At 53.1% G+C, this 20153-nt stretch overlaps 1 protein-coding gene across 1 annotated transcript; it reads right to left on the bottom strand.

The window, feature by feature from the left end:
• Positions 1–8737: 8737 nt before the first annotated feature.
• Positions 8738–12737, bottom strand: LOC139158141 (zona pellucida sperm-binding protein 4-like). Its single transcript, XM_070735560.1, is given in 13 exon segments — positions 8738–8898; positions 9131–9250; positions 9253–9289; positions 9292–9423; positions 9654–9801; positions 10015–10204; positions 10325–10434; positions 10728–10783; positions 10785–10805; positions 11273–11463; positions 12021–12111; positions 12113–12177; positions 12698–12737. Coding segments are annotated over 13 exon segments (1362 nt in total).
• Between the last annotated feature and the right edge of the window lie 7416 nt (positions 12738–20153).

Here is a 20153-nt window from a genome sequence, read left to right on the forward strand (position 1 = left end):
CCCAGCCGATGCGTCCCCTCCCCCCTCCCCTCGCTTGGAGCGGAGACCCGACCCCCCAGGGGAGGCCCCCAAGGAAGCACCGCAGAGACTGTTGGACCCTCCTGGGAAAACCGGGTCCTCCACTCAGATATCTCCCCTCCCCCTCAGGTGCTGTGACCCCTCCATCCTTCCCCCCCTCAGGGGGCGCGCCCTCCAGCTCTTGTGGCTGCAACTGCCCACAGCTGGACTTCTCCACTTCTGGCTGAACAGACCCGTCGCCTCCCCTGACTCTGCCTGCAGCCCCTTCCTCTGGAGAGACAGACCCCGGGAGAGGGGCCCCCAGCCGTGGCCTGAGCAGCTCAAACTGAGGGCTGAGCGCCACTGGGGGGGGGGGGGGTCACCAGGGTGCCACTATGCCAGGCTGTGTCCGGAGCCAGCCCAGGAGGGCCTCTTGGCTGTTGGCTGCAGCCTTGCCCCGCGGGGGGGGGCACGAAAGGAAAGACCACAGCCAGACCCCCCTCCCGCCCCGTGGGAGGTCACCGGGGGCCTTTGTTTATTTGTCTGAGTTGCAGCTTCCCGTCTGACAAGCAGATGACTCCGGGCAACCAATCCGGAACCAATATCTGAAATCGCGATCCTGCCAGTGAAGCCGAGTTAAGGAGGGGGCGTCCCTCTCCCGCGCCCCTCTGCGGCCAAGGGACTGACCGCAGCCTCCCGGCCACCCTTCCAGGCACAGAGGGGCGATTTTCTCTCTCCCTCTCAGGCGGCTGCCATAAGCCGCGAGGGGTGGAGCAAAAGGGACGGTTGCCATGGCAACCCCCACCCTCCCCAGCCCCGCAGCAGGCCCTGTCCCGCGTGGGAAGCAGAGTCTGCGACTTCCAAATTTTCGCGGCTGCGCAACGCCCGGCTCTCTTTCAGTTTCCTAGGTGCTATGCCACTCCCCGGCTCTTGGCGGCAGTCTCTCTCATTCTGGGGTCCGGGCGCTTGGCTTTCCTGGGCTTGAGAGGGACGGAGGAGGCCAAACTACGTTTCCCAGACTTCCACGGGAGAGTCACAAGGGCGCTTCCTCCCAGCCTAGCGGAGGTCGAGGCCGCGTGGGTGTGCAGGCTCCGGGCAGCGCTCCTTCTCGTCTCTCCCCCTCCCACCCACCGCCGCCCCCACTCTTGCTGAAGCTCGGCCTGAGCCGGGATGGCACCGAGGGGGGGGCGCTGTGCATCATCGTGGAGTCGCAGCGCAGGAGCGGGGGGGGGGGCTGCTTTCCGCTTAGGAGGCTCACACCTCACACCTGACATCAAAGACCTCATCAAAAAAGCACCACAAATAACGTTCTTTCCGCACCAGCTCAGGAAGCTCCAACTGCCCCAGGAGCTGCTGATCCAGTTCTACAGAGGAATCGTTGAGTCCGTCACCTGCACCTCCATCACGGTCTGGTTCGGTTCTGCAACCCAACAGGACCGAGAGAGACTTCAGAGGAGAATCAGAACTGCAGAAAAAACAATGGCCGTGAAGGATTCATGTAGTCTGCACGAGTCCAAAAGTGGGCGGGGAAAATATCTACTGACCCCTCGCATCCTGGACACAAACTGTTTGAACTTCGACCCTCAAAACGTCGCTACAGAGCCCTGCACACCAAGACAACTAGACACAAGAACAGTTTTCCCCCAACGCCATCACTCTGCTAAAGAAAGAATTCCCTCCACACTGTCAGACTTTTTACTGAGTCTTCCCTGCTATTAATCTTCTCATCGGTCCCATCCCCCGTCTCTCCCCACTTATGACTGTGTGACTGTAACTTGGTCACTTGTGTCCTTACAATTTATATTGATTGGTTCCCAACATGCGTTCATTGCTTATTTGTACCCAGACTATTGTTAAGTGTTGCACTTTATGATTGTTGATGAACTGATCTTTCACCTACACTGAGAGCATCTGCACCAAAGAATTCCTTGTGTGTCCAATCACACTTGGCCAATAAAATTTATGATGATGATGATGATGATGATGATGATGATGATGATGATGATGATGATGTCAATACAATACAACACAGCAAACGAGATCACTATGCTGGATTTCGTATTTTATCACCAGTCAGGTGCTTCGGGGCGAATTGTGTTTGCTGATCCCAGTCAAGCGGCCTTTTGCAATTGACAGATGGAGATTTTGTCCATTCCAATGGTTTTCAAGTGTCCGCTGAGATCCTTTGGCCCTGCGCCCAGCGTGCCAACGACCACTGGGACCACTTTCACGGGCTTATGCCAGAGTTGTTGCAGCTCGATTTTTAGATCTTCGTATTTTCCTGTTGTTATTGTTATTGTTATTGTATTCAAGACACCTCTCCTTCTTCTTCCACATGGGTGGGGGGCTTTGTAAGCCTAACCTTGTAACGGGGGCGCAGGTGTGGGGTGTGGAATGGTCATTGAGGGCAGCCTGGCTGCGTGGGGGTCCCGCGGCCTCCTCCCTCCCGCGCTCACAACTCCACCTTACCCCCTGCAGCCAGGCTGGCGACGGCGCCCCCCCCGCTTGGGAAAATGTGTGTGTGGGGGGGGCACCCTGGAGGTGGCGGGAGGAGCCGGGCCCTTCTGGCGAGCGGGCGAGCAGATTCAGCACCACGGCCAGCGCCCGCCCGCTGCGCTCTGGAGGGGGGGCAGCGCGGGCAGGGGGGCGGGGGGGGGGGCGGGAGGGCGGAAGGGACGGAGCGGCCACGCCAGGCGAAACCGGGCAGGGCTGTAAGGCCACGTGGAAGGGCGAGGGCATCGGCGCGGTTCCGCTCTCGTGGGTGGGAGGGGGGCGCCGTCGCTTTCCCGGGGCGGCCGCTCCACGCGCGTGGCGGGCGCCGGGAAGGCTCCGCTCGGTGGGGGGCGCCCGTGGCTGGACGTCTTCGGGCGACGGAGCCGGCCGCTCGGGCTAGTTCGGGACCGCGAAAGGGAATGAAGGAGGGAGAGAAAGAAAGAGTGAGAGATATAAAGGATAGAGAGAAAGGTGGGAGATAGAGGTAAGAGGTAGAAAGGATAGAGAGAAAGAGAGTGGGAGAGAAAGGAAAGAGAGAGAAAGGGAGGGAGGGAGAGAAAGAGGGAATGAAGGAGGGAGAGAAAGAAAGAGTGAGAGATATAAAGGATAGAGAGAAAGGTGGGAGATAGAGGTAAGAGGTAGAAAGGATAGAGAGAAAGAGAGTGGGAGAGAAAGGAAAGAGAGAGAAAGGGAGGGAGAGAAAGAGGGAATGAAGGAGGGAGAGAAAGAAAGAAAGAGTGAGAGATATAAAGGATAGAGAGAAAGAGAGTGGGAGAGAAAGGAAAGAGAGAGAAAGGGAGGGAGAGAAGGAATGAAGGAGGGAGAGAAAGAAAGAGTAAGAGGTAGAAAGGATAGAGAGAAAAAGATAGGGAGAAAAAGGAAAGAGAAAGGGAGGGGGAGAAAGGAAAGAGAGAGGAAGGGGGGGAGAGAAAGAGGATATGAAAGAGGGAGAGAAAGAAAGAGTAAGAGGTAGAAAGGATAGAGAGAAAGAGGGAAGGAGGGAGAGAAAGGAAAGAGAGATGAGAGAGGAAGGAGGGGGAGTGAATTATGGATGTCAGAACTCAGGCATGCCTGAGAGCGCGCGCCCACACTTTCTTTCTTTCTTTCTTTCTTTCTTTCTTTCTTTCTTTCTTTCTTTATTTATTTATTTATTTATTTATTTATTTATTTATTTATTTATTTATTTATTTATTATTTAGAGTTCTATGGTGCCCAGTCCCGAAGGGGCTGCCGCTCAGACACTATACTTTCCCGCCCACACCGGGGGGAAATGAGAGGGAACCCTGCTTGACAGTGTTGCCACCATTCAGTTTGCTCTTCAAAAGTGTTCTGGTCCTCTGGATGTCCTCTTTGCTGATCACAGTTTTCACATGGCCATGCTTGATACTATCCAGCTGCAAGATGCCCCAGTATCTGAAGGCTTCTGGCTGGTGGCACTTGATGGTTTGACCATTTGGCATTTCAATGCCCTCACTTTCAGTGATTTTCCCCTTGTTCAGTGCCACTGTGGCACATTTATCCAGGCCAAACTCCATGCTGATGTCATTGCTGAAGATTCGCACAGTGTTGGTTAGTGACTCTATCTCAGTTTCTGATTTTCCGTACAACTTCAGGTCATCCATAGACAGCAGGTGTGAGATTTTGGGTGGATTCCTAGCATCCGTCTTTGATATCCGCGTTTTTCAGGCTCCGAGTTGTAATAACACTTCATGATTGTGCGATTCTCTGACATTGAGAATTTCTGCCGCTTTTTGATTTGTAAGCGTTGTTTGTGTTGTTCCTGTAGCTCATTTGTCGGTGGCTGCCCAGGTTCCACAGCAGCCACCACGGTCCTTTGTATCCTGGGCGATGACCGAGCCAGTATGGACCTCTTTTTGTTTTGTCTCTCCATTAGTCTAAATGGGTCAGGTACGTTTAGTCTGGCTCCTCTGCTTTGACCACTCCAGCAAGGTTAGACCTCCCAGTAGTTACACTACCACCAGCACAACAGCTCTCAGCTTCATTGAAGCACACAAGCCCCCACCACCACCACAAGGTGTACCCACTGGTGGGGATTATTATTATTATTATTATTATTATTATTATTATTATTATTATTATTATATTATTATTATAATAATATTGTTGTTGTTGTTGTTATTGCTATTATTATTCTTTTCTCTTCAGTTTTGGTCACCATGATGTAGAAATGATGTGGAGACTTTCAAAAGATTGCAGAGGAGACCAACTGAGATGATTGGGGTGAAAGTGCTGGTGTCAGACACAGCGACACAATGCAGAACTTGTAAAGCCAAGCGAGCCCAGGGTCAGCAGTTACTCAGTCTGAGGATCTGCTGTGGTTTTCTACAGAAGTTCAGACTTCCGCAGGACCTTCTAAGAAACTCCGCTTGGATTTAGGAATCCTTTCCTGCCGACTAAGCAAATTGGAATAACAGACTTATAACAGAATAGCAGAGTTGCAAGGGACCCTGGGGGTCTTGTGACTAAGTGTTGTATCTTACGGTTCTTGATGAATGTATTTCATTCTTTATGTCCACTGAGAGCGTCTGCACCAAAGACAATTTCCTTGGGTGTCCAGTCGCACTTGGCCAATAAAGAATCCTATTCTATCCTATCTCCGTGTTTTGGTTTTCATGGGTCTTATTAATTCACGTTTAGGATTTTGCTCTGGGGCATAAAGCAGCAGCGTCTTCCGTTCTGTTGTCTTCCCACTTCCTGGTTTACAGACGGACATTGTGATGTTCTTTTCCTATTGGGGAACTGACCGTGTTGGTGGGAGTAGAGAGCTACGTCCTATGTCGGAAGGAGTCGGCCAACCTCACTCAGTTGCCTGCACGGGGATTTCCATGCAATTCCTTCATGTGTTTATTTATTTATTAGATTTGTGTGCTGCCCCTCTCCGTAGACTCCTAATGTAATTCCTAATGTAAAAAAAACAACAACCCAAGCCCTTGTACTTAGACTGAATTGAAATAAATGGATTCTTTATATAATGCATAAAAAACATTTTACTTTAGAAAGTACACAGGGATATTATTATTATTATTATTATTATTATTATTATTATTATTATTATTATTATTATTTAGATTTGTATGCCGCCCCTCTCCGTAGACTCGGGGCGGCTCACAACAGAGATAAAAACAATACATGGTAAAAATCTAATAATTAAAATCTAAAATAACAGTTTTACATTATAAAGTCTAACCCCCCCCCAATAGATAAAATACATACATACATATCATGCACAAAATTACATAGGTGGGGGGGATGTCTCAGTTCCCCCAAGCCTGACGACAGAGGTGGGTTTTAAGGAGCTTGCGAAAGGCAAGGAGGATGGGGGCAGTCCTAATCTCTGGGGGGAGTTGATTCCAGAGGGTCGCAGCCACCACAGAGAAGGCTCTTCCCCTGGGTCCTGCCAGACGATATTGTTTAGTCGATGGGACACGGAGAAGGCCAACTCTGTGGGACCTACCCGGTCACTGGGATTCGTGTGGCAGAAGGTGGTCGCGGAGATATCCTGGTCCGGTGCCATGAAGGGCTTTATAGGTCATAACCAACACTTTGAATTTTGACCGGAGACTGATCGGCAACCAATGCAGACTGCGGAGTGTTGGTGTAACATGGGCATATTTGGGAAAGCCCATGATTGCTCTCGCAGCTGCATTCTGCACGATCTGAAGTTTCCGAACACTTTTCAAAGGTAGCCCCATGTAGAGAGCATTACAGTAGTCAAACCTCGAGGTGATGAGGGCATGAGTGACTGTGAGCAGTGAGTCCCGGTCCAGGTAGGGCCGCAACTGGTGCACCAGGCGAACCTGGACAAACGCCCCCCTCGCCACAGCTGAAAGATGGTTCTCTAATGTGAGCTGTGGATCGAGGACGCCCAAGTTGCAGACCCTCTCTGAGGGGGCTCAATAATTCCCCCCTCAGGGTAATGGACAGACAGATGGAATTGTCCTTGGGAGGCAAAACCCACAGCCACTCAGTCTTATCAGGGTTGAGCTTGAGTCTGTTGACACCCATCCAGACCCCAACAGCCTCCAGACACTGACACCTCACTTCCACTGTTTCGTTGACTGGATATGGGGTGGAGATAACTGGGTATCATCGGCATATTGATGATACCTCACCCCATGCCCTTGGATGATCTCACCCAGCGGTTTCATGTAGATATTAAATAGCAGGGGGAGAGGACCGACCCCTGAGGCACCCCACAAAGGAGTAACCTCAGGGTCGACCTCTGACCCCCCACTAACACCGACTGAAACTGACCGGAGAGGTAGGAGGAGAACCACTGGAGAACAGTGCCTCCCACTCCCAACCCTTCCAGTCGGCGCAGAAGGATACCATGGTCGATGGTATTGAAAGCCACTGAGAGGTCGAGCACCAGGACAGAGGATAAACCCCTGTCCTGGGCCCACCAGAGATCATCCATCAACGCGACCAAAGCAGTTTCCGTGCTGTAACCAGGCCTGAAACCCAACTACTGGGGACCTAGATAATCGGCTTCTTCCAAGGACCGCTGGAGCTGGAGCGCCACCACCTTCTCAACAACCTTCCCCATAAAGGGAAGGTTGGAGACTGGACGATAGTTATTAAATATGGCTGGGTCCAGGGAAGGCTTCTTGAGGAGGGGGCGCACAAGTGCCTCCTTGTAGGGATCCGGAAAGGACCCCGTCCCCAAAGAAGCATTGACAATCTCCTGGACCCAGCTCCGTGTCACCTCCATGCTGGCCGAAACCAGCCAGGAGGGACACGGATCCAATAAGCAGGTGGCAGAACTCACAGCTCCAATGGCCTTGTCCACTTCATCAGGTGTCACCAGATCAAACTCTTCCCAGACAGGTGGATAAGTACGGGCCCCGGTCACCTCGACTGAATCGTTATCAGTCGACTCTGTTATCCAATTGGAGTCGAGGTCCACCCAGATCCGAGCGATTTTATCAGCAAAAAACGTATTAAAATCCTCAGCACGACCCTACAAAGGCTCCTCAACTCCCCCCTGGTTAAGAAGGGAGTGGGTCACCCTAAACAGAGCGGCCGGGCGGGATTCCGCTGATGCAATCAAGGCGGCATGGTACGCGCATCTTGCCGCCTTGAGCGCCACTTTGTAAGTCTTAATAAAAGCTCCTACAAGTGTTCGATCAGAATCAGACTTACTCTTCCTCCATCGCTTCTCCAGACGTCTCTTCTGGCGTTTCAACTCCCAGAGCTCCTCGTTGAACCATGGAGCTCTACGGGGTGTAACGCCACGGAGAGGTCGCAACGGTGCAATCCGGTCAAGAGCCTCCGCTGCAGCCTTGTTCCAGGCCTCAGCCAGAGACTCTGCCGAGCTGTGGACGAGTGAATCTGTATATATTTTACCTATAGTGCATGTTGTGACTATGACGGCATAAAGGAACACAGCATTATCTGCAAATGCTCACAGGAGTGTTGGACTTTATTTCAAATAAAAAGCTTATTTATTTATTTGTTTGTTTGTTTATAATTGGATTTACATGCAGATATTATACAATTTGTTTTAGAAATGTCACTCAAATGATCTGAATTCCGCCTTCTGGCCCCCAAATATTAGCATCGTGTCACAAACTCCCTTTAATGGATCGTTTCTTTCTGAGAACTTTCATTTCATTGCAAGCTTCTTCTCAGCTCCTGGTGGCTGCTCCTCAGTGGCTGCCGCTTGTGGTAGGGGCCGCGCTGGGTGCTTTTGCAATGCGGCTGAGGCCAGGGGTGGTGGTGGACTAGATGACCTTGCAAGGTCCCTTCGTGGAACTCCGGGAAAGGGATTTAACAGGTTTAAACCACGCCCACTGTGCCACACGTCCCCCAAGTATATCCAGTGAGTCACCTGAACACCAACCCACACCCACAAAATAAGCCACACCCACACAGAACCCACCTCTGCCCTGGGGGATGGGGGGACAGGGGGGGAGGTGGGGGGGGGAGACCCAGACGGACAGAGAAGCTCTTCATCCCCCTTCCCTGCCCTGCCCCCACCCTCCTCTCGGCAGCTGGTCCCAGAGGACCGGAGTCACCACAGGGAAGGCCCTTCCCCTGGTTTTGGACCAGACGGGCCCAGAGGAGGCCAAATCCCATCGGTGCAGCTCAGAAGACAGGAAGGGTGCCAAGGCTCTCCCGCAAGTGCCCCCAGCAGGAGGTGTGGCATCTGCTCCCCAAAAGAGGAGACCCCTCCCCTCCCCCAGACAGAGAGCCCGGGTTCCCAAGAGCCCATTTATTGTCCCTCTCAGCCGAGGGGAGGGGGGGCTGGGCCCTGCTGCCCCCCTGCCCTCCGCCTCTGGAGCAGCAGCCGCAGCGACCCCAGGCCCAGCACCGTGCCCAGCCCAGCCGCCAGGCCCAGCCCGTCCTCCCAGCGCAGGGAGTCCCTGGGGCCAGCCCCTCCGGACCCTGCAGGGGGGAAAGAGAGTGCTCAGTGGGGGGGGGGGACTCCCGGCTGGCCCCAGGTGTGAGGAGAGGGGGCAGGGGCAGGGCCTCACCCTCAGGGCCCAATCAGCAGCCGGGGGGGGGATTCGGGGCTCCTGCTGACGGTCACCAGCCAGCAGCCCCCCCCCAGTCGAGGATGGGTATTCAAACCACCCGTGGACCCCCTGCCCCCCAGGCAGGCCCCTCCCCTTCGTACCTTCTGGGCGGGAGGCCTGGACCGGCTGGCGGAAGAAGTCCACAGGCCCAGCGGAGGCCACCATCAGCGCCTGCCCCGCCCCCGCGGGAGACCCTCCCCCGGCATCTCCTTCGCCTGGGGGGGGAGGGGGGGTGAGCACCACAGGGGGTTCCCCACAGTCACAAACCCCCTCCCCACGAGAAGGGCCCCAGCGACTCACCAGGAGTGCCCTGCTGGCCGGCCTCACAGTGGGGGCTGACACAGGGCTCCTGGGCGGAGGGCCGGCAGGCGGAGGCGGTGCAGTGGAAGAAGACCTGGGGGGCAGGGGGCAGGGGTCACACGCAAGCCCCCCCCAAAGCCCTCCCGTCAAGCAGGGGCCTCCGGGAGTGTACAGAAAGCCCCTTCCCTGGGCCCAGCGGCACTGAGTCCGAGGTGGGCTGCTCAGAATCAGAACTCGGGGCAGGAGGAGATCTCGGCCTCCTGTGATCAAAGGGACCGAGGCCCTGCTGGACTGCCCCCCCCCGGCCGGGGCCCCCAACCCTACCGGGCCGATGAGCGTCTGCCGAGGGTCCGTGCCCAGAAAGGGGAAGGTCCTGACCACGAGCCGCTGGTGGTGGGAGCGGGAGGGCAGCCCCAAGTCCCCCTGGGGGGGCAGCAGCTGGGCCTGGTAGCTGTCTCCTTGGAAGGGGCACCTGGGGGGCAGAGGGGGCAGCCGCGCATCAGCCTCCCTCAGGTTGGGGGGCTGCGGTCACGGTGGCTGCCGAGGGAGGCCGGGCACAGGTGGGAGGGGCCCCAGAGAGGGGGGGGCAGGCTGCCCAGCAATCCTGCCCGGTCAAGCTCTGGCCAGAGGCCGGCCCTCTTGCTCCCGGCCTCCCCCTCCCGGCAGGCAGAGCCCCAGGACGGACCCCTTCTGCAGGAGGGGCCAGTGGGGGGTCCGGTGGGGGCTGGCGCTGGGGGAGGCCCAGCACTGGTGGAGGAGGAGGCGCAGGGCCGGGTCCCTCGTCCCGAGCAGGCAGACGTCCAGGAGGAGGGGCTCCTGCAGGAGCTTCACCACCGGGTAGTCGAGGGGGCCGTAGTAGGAGGCGGAGCTCTCGTCTGTGGAGGGAGGGAGGGAGGAGCCTGAGGAGGGGCTGCCCCAAAGGACAGTGGCAGGCAGCCCCCCTCCTTCCCATCCCTCGCTCCCCCTTCCCTCGGGGGCTGCTGACCCCCACCTACCTGCCGCCAGCCGCATGTCCAGGGCGAGGGGCCCCTGCCAGCCAAGAGGAGCCCACCAGGACACTCAACGCGAGGGGCTCCTGGCCGAGTAGCTGCAGCGGATGGTCAGCCTGCAGGAGAGCGGGGAGGAGGGGGGGGCTCTGCTCAGCTCCTCTGGCCGAAGGGCGTGTGGCCCTTGAGGGGGCCGGTCAGTCAGGGTGGCAGAAGGCCCCCTGGAGGTCATCCAGCCCCACCGCTGCTCAGGGCAGGAAGGGGGCCCGGCTCTGCCTTCCGGGTCTGGGGGGCCGAGAGCCAGAGGGACAGGCGGGCAGCCGGGGCCCCTGGAGAAGGGTGTGTGGGTTAGAGGTCCAGGCCCTGGCCGCCCTCGCCACCCCAGCCGCCCGCTGCCCCAGGGAGGGGCCACCTGAAGGAGCCGCCGTCCCCGCGAGGCCGTCTCTCTGTCGACAGCTGGTTCTGGTAAAATCCGGTGGCCACCTGCCTCCTGGCACAGAAAGAGACGGCTGAGGGGGGTCCCTCCCTCCCCTCCCTCCCCCTCCCTCCCCTCCCTACCCCTCCCTCCCCCTCCCTCCCCTCCCTCCCCTCCCTCCCCTCCCTCCCCTACCCTCCCCTCCCTCCCTCCCCTCCCCTCCCTCCCCTCCCTCCCCTCCCCTCCCCTCGCCCTCCCCAGCAGAGCCTTTCTCAGAGTGTGTGTGTGGGGGGGGTGTCCAGGGAGCCTCTGCTTTTTGCCGCTCAACGGGGCCGGTCCCTTCCAGACCAGAGGATCTGAGGATGGGGCAGCCGGGAAGCTACGGCCACCATGGAGCCCCTGGTGGGGGACCAGCCCCTTCCAGCCCCGGGAGTGTCCTTGGGGGCCTCCAGCCAGCCGGTCAGCCTCGCCCAGGCCCACCTGCCCACCTCAAGGGGGTGGGGGTTGTTGGTAGCTGTGTGGGCCCCCCCTCCCCGGCTGACCTGGAGGACCGTCCCACAAGCGGAGAGGGGGAAGGGCGGAAGACCACGAAGGCCCTGTTCCGGGAGAGGGGGGGCGCAGGGGGCCCCACGGGGGCTCAGCAGCCGCAGGGAGTCCAGGCGCAGGGGGGGCACAGAGGCCTCTCGGGAGACCGCCAGCGAGAAGCCCCCCCCAGGGGTGCAGCGGGCCGTCACTAGGCAGGGAAGGAGAGGGGTGTCTGTCAGGTCAAAGGTCAGGTGCCCCCTCCTTCCCTCCCACCCCCGGCCCAGAAGGTCTCCTTCCTTAGGTGGGGGCCCTGAACGACCCAAGGGGGGAGGAGGGGGGAGGGTCCCGTCTTCAGTCCCCTTCGTGCTCCTGCCGTGGCCCGCCCCCCCTCTCATTCCCCCCGGTGTCCCCTGGACCCCTTCCCCAATCGCAGGCATTGTGGGGGGGGGGGGGCGCAGAGGACAGCCTCTCGGGAGGGTCCTCCACTCCTCGGGCCAGACGGAGCCCCCCTCGCCTTGGATCAGCCGTGGGAGGCAGGTCCAAAGACCCCCGAGGGGGGGAAGACCCAGCCCAGCAGGAGGAGGGCTCCTCCTTCCCCCAGAAGAGACGTGGAGGGGGGAGGTGTCCGTCAAGGGATTTGGGGGCACAGGAGGGCATCAACTGGCTGCAGCCCCTCCGAGGGGGAGGGGTCCCGAGATCTCCCCAGGAGCCCCCTCTCTGCCCAGGGCCCACACTCAGTCCCCCCCTCCGGCCCTCCCGGCTCACCTGCCTTGCCGTAGTAGCAGGGGGTCACTCTGTCCTGGGGGTCGAAGCAGCAGCCCAGGTGGGAGCAGCGGCCGGGGCTGAGCCAGTGGGGGGCTGCAGGGCAGGCGGTCGGCCAGCTGCACCGCTGAGCACCGGCTGGGGCTGGGGGGGTCCAGGACTGGGGAGGGGGGAAGAGGGGCAGCCGTGGGGCACCTCCTTCTCCCTCCTTTGGGGACCACAGGGGGGCCCCTCTGTAGAGGCCCAGCTCAGAAGGGCCCCCCCCTGGAACTCCCCCCAGTCTGCCCAAAGTCCCCCCCCCCAGCACCCCCACATCTGAAGGGGGGCCTCCCCTCACCCGCAGACACCAGAGCCCACCGCAGTGGCTGTCCCCCCTTGGGGGAGGCTGTGCTGCTCGGGGGGGGGCAGCCTGCCTTGAGTCGGACCCCTCGGGAGGGACTCTGCCGGGGGGGAGGTGGGGTCCCTGGCTGGACAGAACCCAGAACCTGGGGCTTGCTCCATGGGACAGACCGACCAGGCCAGGGCCAACCCCACGGGGGCTCTTGGGGGCTGCCCCCTTTGTGCACACGGCCAGCACCCCCGGCTCCCTGGGTGGGGGTGAATGTGGGGCTCCCCTGTGTGGGGCAGCTCTGGGCGCTTGGAAGCGGCTGCCCCCCCCCCCCGGCTGTCTCAGCACCCACCCCCGGGCAGCTCCATTGCAGCCGGCGGCTCCCAGCCCATCTCAGTGGGGGCCACGGGGGCAGCCACAGCCCCCAGGAGCGCCAGGAGCACCAGGGAAGCCATGCGGGCTGGCATCTGCCTGGCAGGAGGGGGGCTGGCAGGGAGGGGTCAGCAGCAGCCCCCCTTTGTGACCTCACCTCCCCACCCTGGTCCCCTGCAGCAGCATTGGCCCGAGGGAAGCTGGGCAGCAAGCCCCCCCCTCCACCCCTCCCCAGAGACTGCCCCCCCTCCAGCCTCCCCAGACCTGCCCAGCCCCATCCCCCCCAAGGGTCCTCATTTATTCATTCTCGCTTGTTTCCTTGTTCACTTCCATTGGTGATGGACACTGCGGTTGAATGTTTCCAAATGTAAAATAATGCGCTTGGGGAAAAGGAATCCTCCATCCGAGTCTTTTTTTCTTTTTTTAAATATTTTTATTAAATTGCATCGACCAACATGACAGACATAACATGCAGCCCTCGCTCCGCTCAAAGTAGAAGCCACTTTTATGTTTAAATGAAAAAAAAGAATGAAAGGAAAAAATCTTATCCCTTGTTCAACACCGTCTAATAAAATACTTAAAAATATCAATTATAAAGTGATAGTTAGAAATACATCTAAAATATTTAAGAACATATGTAAAAATTTTTAAAATTCTAGCTTAAATTGAACTAAAATAAAGAAAAAAGGAAGGAAAAAAAGAAAGAAGGAGTTTACGATTTATATTTGTGAATAATCATCATCTACTACAATATAACTACTAAGTGCTGGTATGATTAAAAATAATATAACAGTAAAGTCATCTCTTTTTCTTTGTATCCCACCAGATATTTACCTTTTGCCAAACATCATAGAATTCTGATTCTTCTTGATTATTTAACCTTCTCATCATCATATCAAGCTCAGCACATTCGGAGACTTTCTTAAGCATATCTGTTTCTTTTGGGGTCTCGGCTTCTTTCCATTTTTGAGCAAAGGCTATCCTAGCTGCTACTAATATATGGGTTATTAAATAATGTATATCTTTTTTGTATTTCTTATTTGAAATACCTAATAAAAAGAGTTCTGGTGTTTTCTTGAGTTCTTGCTGTGTTATTTCTTTTAACTGTTTTTCTCTTAGGTTCCAATATTCTTTTACTTTTGGGCATGTCCACCAACTATGGTAGTAAGTACCCATTTCTACTTTACATTTTCAACAGTTGCGTGGATTAGTTTGAAACATTTTTGAAATTCTATTTGGTGGCAGATGCCATCTATAGAACATTTTAATTTGATTTTCTTTGAAGGAAGTTGACTTTGTTATTTTCCAATTATATGTCCATACCTTTTCCCAAGTATTTAAGTCTATCTCTTTGTTTAAATTTCTACACCAACTAATCATATTATCCTTTAATGTCCATTCCATATTTTTACAATTAATTAAAATATTATTATTATTATTATTATTATTATTATTATTATTATTTATTAGATTTGTATGCCGCCCCTCTCCGTAGACTCGCGGTGGCTCACAACAATAACAAAGACAATGTAAGAACAAATCTAATAATTTAAAAAACACTAAAAAACCCATTATTAAAAGCAAGCATACACACAAACATACCATGTATAAACTGTATAGGCCCGGGGGAGATGTCTCAGTTCCCCCATGCCTGACGGCAGAGATGGGTCTTAAGAACTTTATGTTTTTCCAATCAACTTTCTTTGGTTTGTTGTTAATAGTTTGCCTAAGATGTTATTATCCTTTCTAAGTATATATGTTATTTTATCTTTATGGAACCTGGACTTTATTTGCTCATATTGCCCCCAGTCTATTACAATACCTGACTCCAACAAGTCCTGGTTCGTTTTTAAATTCCACTGATTATCTACTAAGTCCTTATATTTCCAGATCTCACCCTCTTGTAATAAATTTGGGTGGCTTATGGCCTCTATAGGAGATATCCAATCTGGCAAAACTAAAAAATAATCTTTCTTTATATCGGTCCACGCATCTATAAGTGCCTTTCTAATTATATGTCTCTTAAAGTAGGAATGTGTTCTATACTTTTCGTACCATACGAAAGCGTGCCATCCCAACATTAAATCATGGCCTTCTAGATTTAATAACCTTCTATTTTGTAAAGTGAGCCATTCTTCAATCCAAGTTAAGGAAGCGGCTTGATAGTATAACTTCCAATTCGGAAAGGCGAGACCCCCTCTTTCTTTTATATCTTCTATTGCACACTGATTTATTCCAGGTTTTTTTATCTTGCCATATGAATTTTTTTTGTTATTCTTGTTAATTCTTTAAAGAATTCTTTTACAGGATTTATCGGGATTACTTGAAATAAAAATAAAACTTTGGGTAAAATATTCATCTTAATTGTAGAAATTCTACCTAAGAATGATAGTTGCAAATTCTTCCAAATTACTAAATCATTTTTGATTTGCTTTAAAAGTTTATTGTAATTGTCTTCTTTTAATGACATGGATTTTGCTGATATCCAAATACCTAAATGTTTTACTTTCTTAGTTATTTTCATGTTTGATTTAGTTTCTAATTGCTTTATCTGGGAATATGTCATATTTTTAGTTAATATTTGTGTCTTGTTTTTATTGACTTTCAGCCCTGCTACTTTCCCATATTCTTCTAATAAGTCTATTAACTTTGAAATGGAGACCATTGGGTCTTCTAATATGAAGACAACATCGTCTGCAAAGGCTTGTAATTTGTATGCTTCTTTTTAAATTTCTAAGCCTTTAATATTTTCTTCTTTTCTTACCTTTGTCAGTAAGGTTTCTAGTGTTAAGATAAATAATAGTGGAGAAATAGGACAGCCTTGTCTGACTCCTCTTTGTATCTCAAACTTTTCTGTTTGATCATTATTGATAATATTTAATTTAATATCTACATGAAACCGCTGGGTGGGATCATCCAAGGGCATGGGGTGAGGTATCATCAATACGCAGATGATACCCAGCTTTACATCTCCACCCCATGTCCAGTCAGCGAAGCAGTGGAAGTGATGTGCCGGTGCCTGGAGGCTGTTGGGGCCTGGATGGGTGTCAACAAACTCAAACTCAACCCAGATAAGACGGAGTGGCTGTGGGTCCTGCCTCCCAAGGACAATTCCATCTGTCCGTCCATTATCCTAGGGGGAGAGTCATTGACCCCCTCAGAGAGGGTCCGCAACTTGGGCGTCCTCCTCGATCCACAGCTCACATTAGAATACCATCTCTCAGCTGTGGCAAGGGGGGCGTTTGCCCAGGTTCGCCTGGTGCACCAGTTGCGGCCCTATTTGGACCGGGAGTCATTGCTCACAGTCACTCATGCCCTCATCACCTCGAGGCTCGACTACTGTAACACTCTCTACATGGGGCTACCTTTGAAAAGTGTTTGGAAACTTCAGATCGTTCAGAATGCAGCTACGAGAGAAATCATGGGCTCCTCTAAATATGCCCATGTCACACCAACACTCCGCAGTCTGCATTGGCTGCCAATCAGTTTCCAGTCACAATTCAAAGTGTTGGTTATGACCTATAAAGCCCTTCATGGCACCGGACCAGATTACCTCAGGGACCATCTTCTGCTGCACGAATCCCAGCGACCAGTTAGGTCCCACAGAGTGGGTCTTCTCCGGGTCCCATCAACTAAACAATGTCGTTTGGCGAGACCCAGGGGAAGAGCCTTCTCTGTGGCGGCCCCGGCCCTCTGGAACCAACTGCCCCCAGAGATTAGAATTGCCCCCACCCTCCTTGCCTTTCGTAAGCTGCTTAAAACCCACCTCTGCCGCCAGGCATGGGGGAATTGAGATACACTTTCCCCCTAGGCCTTTAAAATTTTACGCATGGTATGTCTGTATGTATGATTGGTTTTTATATAATGGGTTTTAACTGTTTTTAGTATTGGATTATACTGTTTTGTTACTGTTGTTAGCCACCCCGAGTCTGCGGAGAGGGGCGGCATACAAATCCAATAAATAATAACAATAATAATAATAATAATAATAATAATAATAATAATAATTTTGGCTGTTTGAGTAGAATAAATAGCATCAATTATGTTGAAAAATTTAGTTCCAAAATTCATTTTATTTAATTGTATTTTCATAAAAGTCCAATCTACACTGTCAAATGCTTTTTTTGCGTCTAAAAATATTAAAGCCGTTTGCTTTTCTGGATGCTCCATCTGAGTCTTGCATTGGCAGTTCTGTGTTAGCAAAAACTTCAGAAGAGAAGGATTTAGGGGTCGTGATTTCTGACAGTCTCAAAATGGGCGAACAGTGTGGTTGGGCAGTAGGAAAAGCAAGTAGGATGCTTGGCTGCATAGCTAGACGTATAACAAGCAGGAGGAGGGAGATTGTGATCCTGCTGTATGGAGCGCTGTTGAGACTACATTTGGAATAATACTGTGTCCAGTTCTGGAGACCTCACCTACAAAAAGATATTGACAAAATTGAACGGGTCCAAAGACGGGCTACAAGAATGGTGGAAGGTCTTAAGCATAAAATGTATCAGGAAAGACTTCATGGACTCAATCTGTAGAGTCTGGAGGACAGAAGGAAAAGGGGGGACATGATGGAAACATTTAAATATGTTAAAGGGTTAAATAAGGTTCAGGAGGGAAGTGTTTTTAATAGGAGAGTGAACCCAAGAACAAGGGGACACAATCTGAAGTTAGCTGGGGAAAAGATCAGAAGCCATGTGAGAAAATATTATTTTACAGAAAGAGTTGTAGATGCTTGGAACAAACTCCCAGCAGACGTGGTTGGTAAATCCACAGTAACTGAATTTAAACATGCCTGGGATAAACATAGATCGATCCTAAGATAAAATACAGGAAATAGTATCAGGGCAGACTAGATGGACCAGGAGGTCTTTTTCTGCCTTCAGTCTTCTAGGTTTCTACTTGCCCAAGGGTGTCCCAGAGGGCAGGGGTGGCCCTGGAGATGGACCTAAGCCAGGTAGGGGGAGGTGAAGGAGGACAGTGGGAGAGCGGGCAGTGGGTTCTTGTGCAGGCCCCTCAGAAAAGGGGAGAGGCTGACGGGGGAGGTTTTGGGGGGCTGGGGAAGAATCCCCACAGAGTCAGGGAGTGCCTTCTGGGGCCTGATCCCTCTGGGGCTGCAGGGCCTCTTCCCCGAACTCCCGTTGGCCACTTGGGGGATTTTTTCCCACCTACCAGGCTTCAGAAAGGCCTCTCTCTGTGTATGCCCAGCGGGTGGGGTGGGGGGAGCCTGGGGGGGATGCACACGCGTGGGGGGGAGCGGCTGGACACCCCCCCTTTTGGCATGCAAACCCAAGAAAGCCCACCCCCTCTGTTCTCGACCGTCTAATCCGGTGGCCAAAGGTGTCTTATGTATGTATGTATGTATGTATGTATGTATGTATGTATGTATGTATGTATTTATTCCTAGGAGAGACTATAGGACAGGGTCCGGAAGGTACTCTAGTGCGCTTATGTACGCCTCTTACTGACCTCTTAGGAATCTGGAGAGGTCAACCGTGGACAGTCTAAGGGTAAAGTGTTGCGGGTTAGGGGATGATACTACAGAGTCCGGTAATGAGTTCCACGCTTCGACAACCCGATTACTGAAGTCGTATTTTTTACAATCAAGTTTGGAGCGGTGAATATTAAGCTTGAATCTGTTGCGTGCTCTTGTGTTGTTGTGGTTGAAGCTGAAGTAGTCTTTGACAGGCAGGACGTTGCAGCATATGATCTTGTGGGCAATACTTAGATCACGTTTAAGGCATCGTAGTTCTAAACTTTCTAGGCCCAGGATTGAAAGTCTTGATTCATAGGGTCTTCTGTTTCAAGTGGAGGAGTGAAGGGCTCTTCTGGTGAAGTATCTCTGGACATTTTCGAGGGTGTTAATGTCTGAGATGCGATATGGGTTCCAAACAGATGAGCTGTATTCGAGGATGGGTCTGGCGAAAGTTTTGTAAGCTCTGGTAAGTAGTGTGAGATTTCCAGAGCAGAAGCTACGTAGGATTAGATTAACAACTCTTGAGGCCTTCTTGGCGATGTTGTTGCAGTGGGCTTTGGCACTTAGATCTTTAGTTATTAGTATCCCGAGGCCCTTGACCAAGTGGGGATTATCTGTGATAATTTGTTTATTCAGTTTGCATTTGAAGTTCTGATTCTTCTTCCCGATGTGTAGGACAGAGCATTTGCTGGTAGAGATTTGGAGTTGCCATGTGTTGGACCAATCAGAAACTGAGTCTAGGTCTTTTTGTAGGGTAGTTGTGTTATCACTGGTGTTGAAGAGTTTTACATCATCGGCAAAGAGGACACAGTTGCTTGTGATGTAATCACAAAGGTCATTGATGTAGAGAATGAAGAGCGTTGGTCCCAGGACACGACCTTGGGGAACACCGCTTATAACTGGGACGGGGGTGGACAGGGTGCTTCCTATTTTGACCACTTGTTGTCTGTTTGACAGGAATGCTTTAATCCAGCTATGGAGGGATCCTGAGATGCCATAGGATTTGAGTTTTAGGAGTAGTTTGCGTGGACCACTGAATCAAAGGCTTTGCAGAAGTCGATATAAATTGAATCTGTAGATTTCCCTTGATCTAGAGGAGTTGTCCATATATTTTTGCAGTGGAGGAACTGCGGGTTGCAGCATAGTTTTTTTCTGAATCCAAATTGTTTGTTAGAGAGCAAAGTATTAGTTTCTAGGTGGAGGGTAATTGATTTGTTTACAATTGATTCCATAACTTTACATGGGACGCAGTGTAGTGAAATTGGTCTGTAGTTATGGACAAGAGAGGGGTCTCCTTTTTTGAAGATGGGGATGACCGTTGCTTTGGACCAGAGCTTAGGAAGGGTGCTGGCTCTGAAGGTCCAGCTATGGCAGGAGAGAGCTTCTTTGGGAAGGGAGCACATGGACCGTCTGGTCCGACGGATAGAGAAGGTGTAAGGTCACCTAATGCTTTTCCCACTCGGTCTTCAGTGAAGTCTTGTTGTGGGGAGGGGAGACTCTCCCGGTTGTGTTCATGACCCAGGGGCAGTGGGGGCTCGGGCGCTGGAGTAGCATGACCCCCCCCAAAAGCCTGATGCCTTTGATCGCCAGGGGGGTCGGGCAGCTCCTGTCCGGGTGGGGAGGGGGGCAGCTGCCTTTGGGGCCGCAGCGGGAGCTGCCTGCGCTGCGACCGGGGGCTGGGCAGGAGCCTCGGGGGCCTTTCGGTCAGGCCACCGCAGAGAAGGCCCCGGAGCCCTCGGGGGAGAGAGGGGAGGCGCGGCCGAGGCGGGGGGGGCGGCCTGCCACGGGGACGGGAGGGGCGGCCTAGAGGACGTGCAAGGCCCCCACTCCCGCCCCTCGGCGCTCTGTCCACGCTCAGGGGCGCCCTTTCCCCCGCCTCCTTCCCCGGCGCTCCCGCTGATTGGCGGGGGGCAGCGGAGGGGGCGGGGCCTGCGCGAAAGCGGGGCCCGGCGGGTGGGCGGGGCCAACGGAC

Source organism: Erythrolamprus reginae, chromosome 1, assembly GCF_031021105.1.
Source record: "Erythrolamprus reginae isolate rEryReg1 chromosome 1, rEryReg1.hap1, whole genome shotgun sequence".
NCBI classification, from domain to species: Eukaryota; Metazoa; Chordata; class Lepidosauria; order Squamata; family Dipsadidae; genus Erythrolamprus; species Erythrolamprus reginae.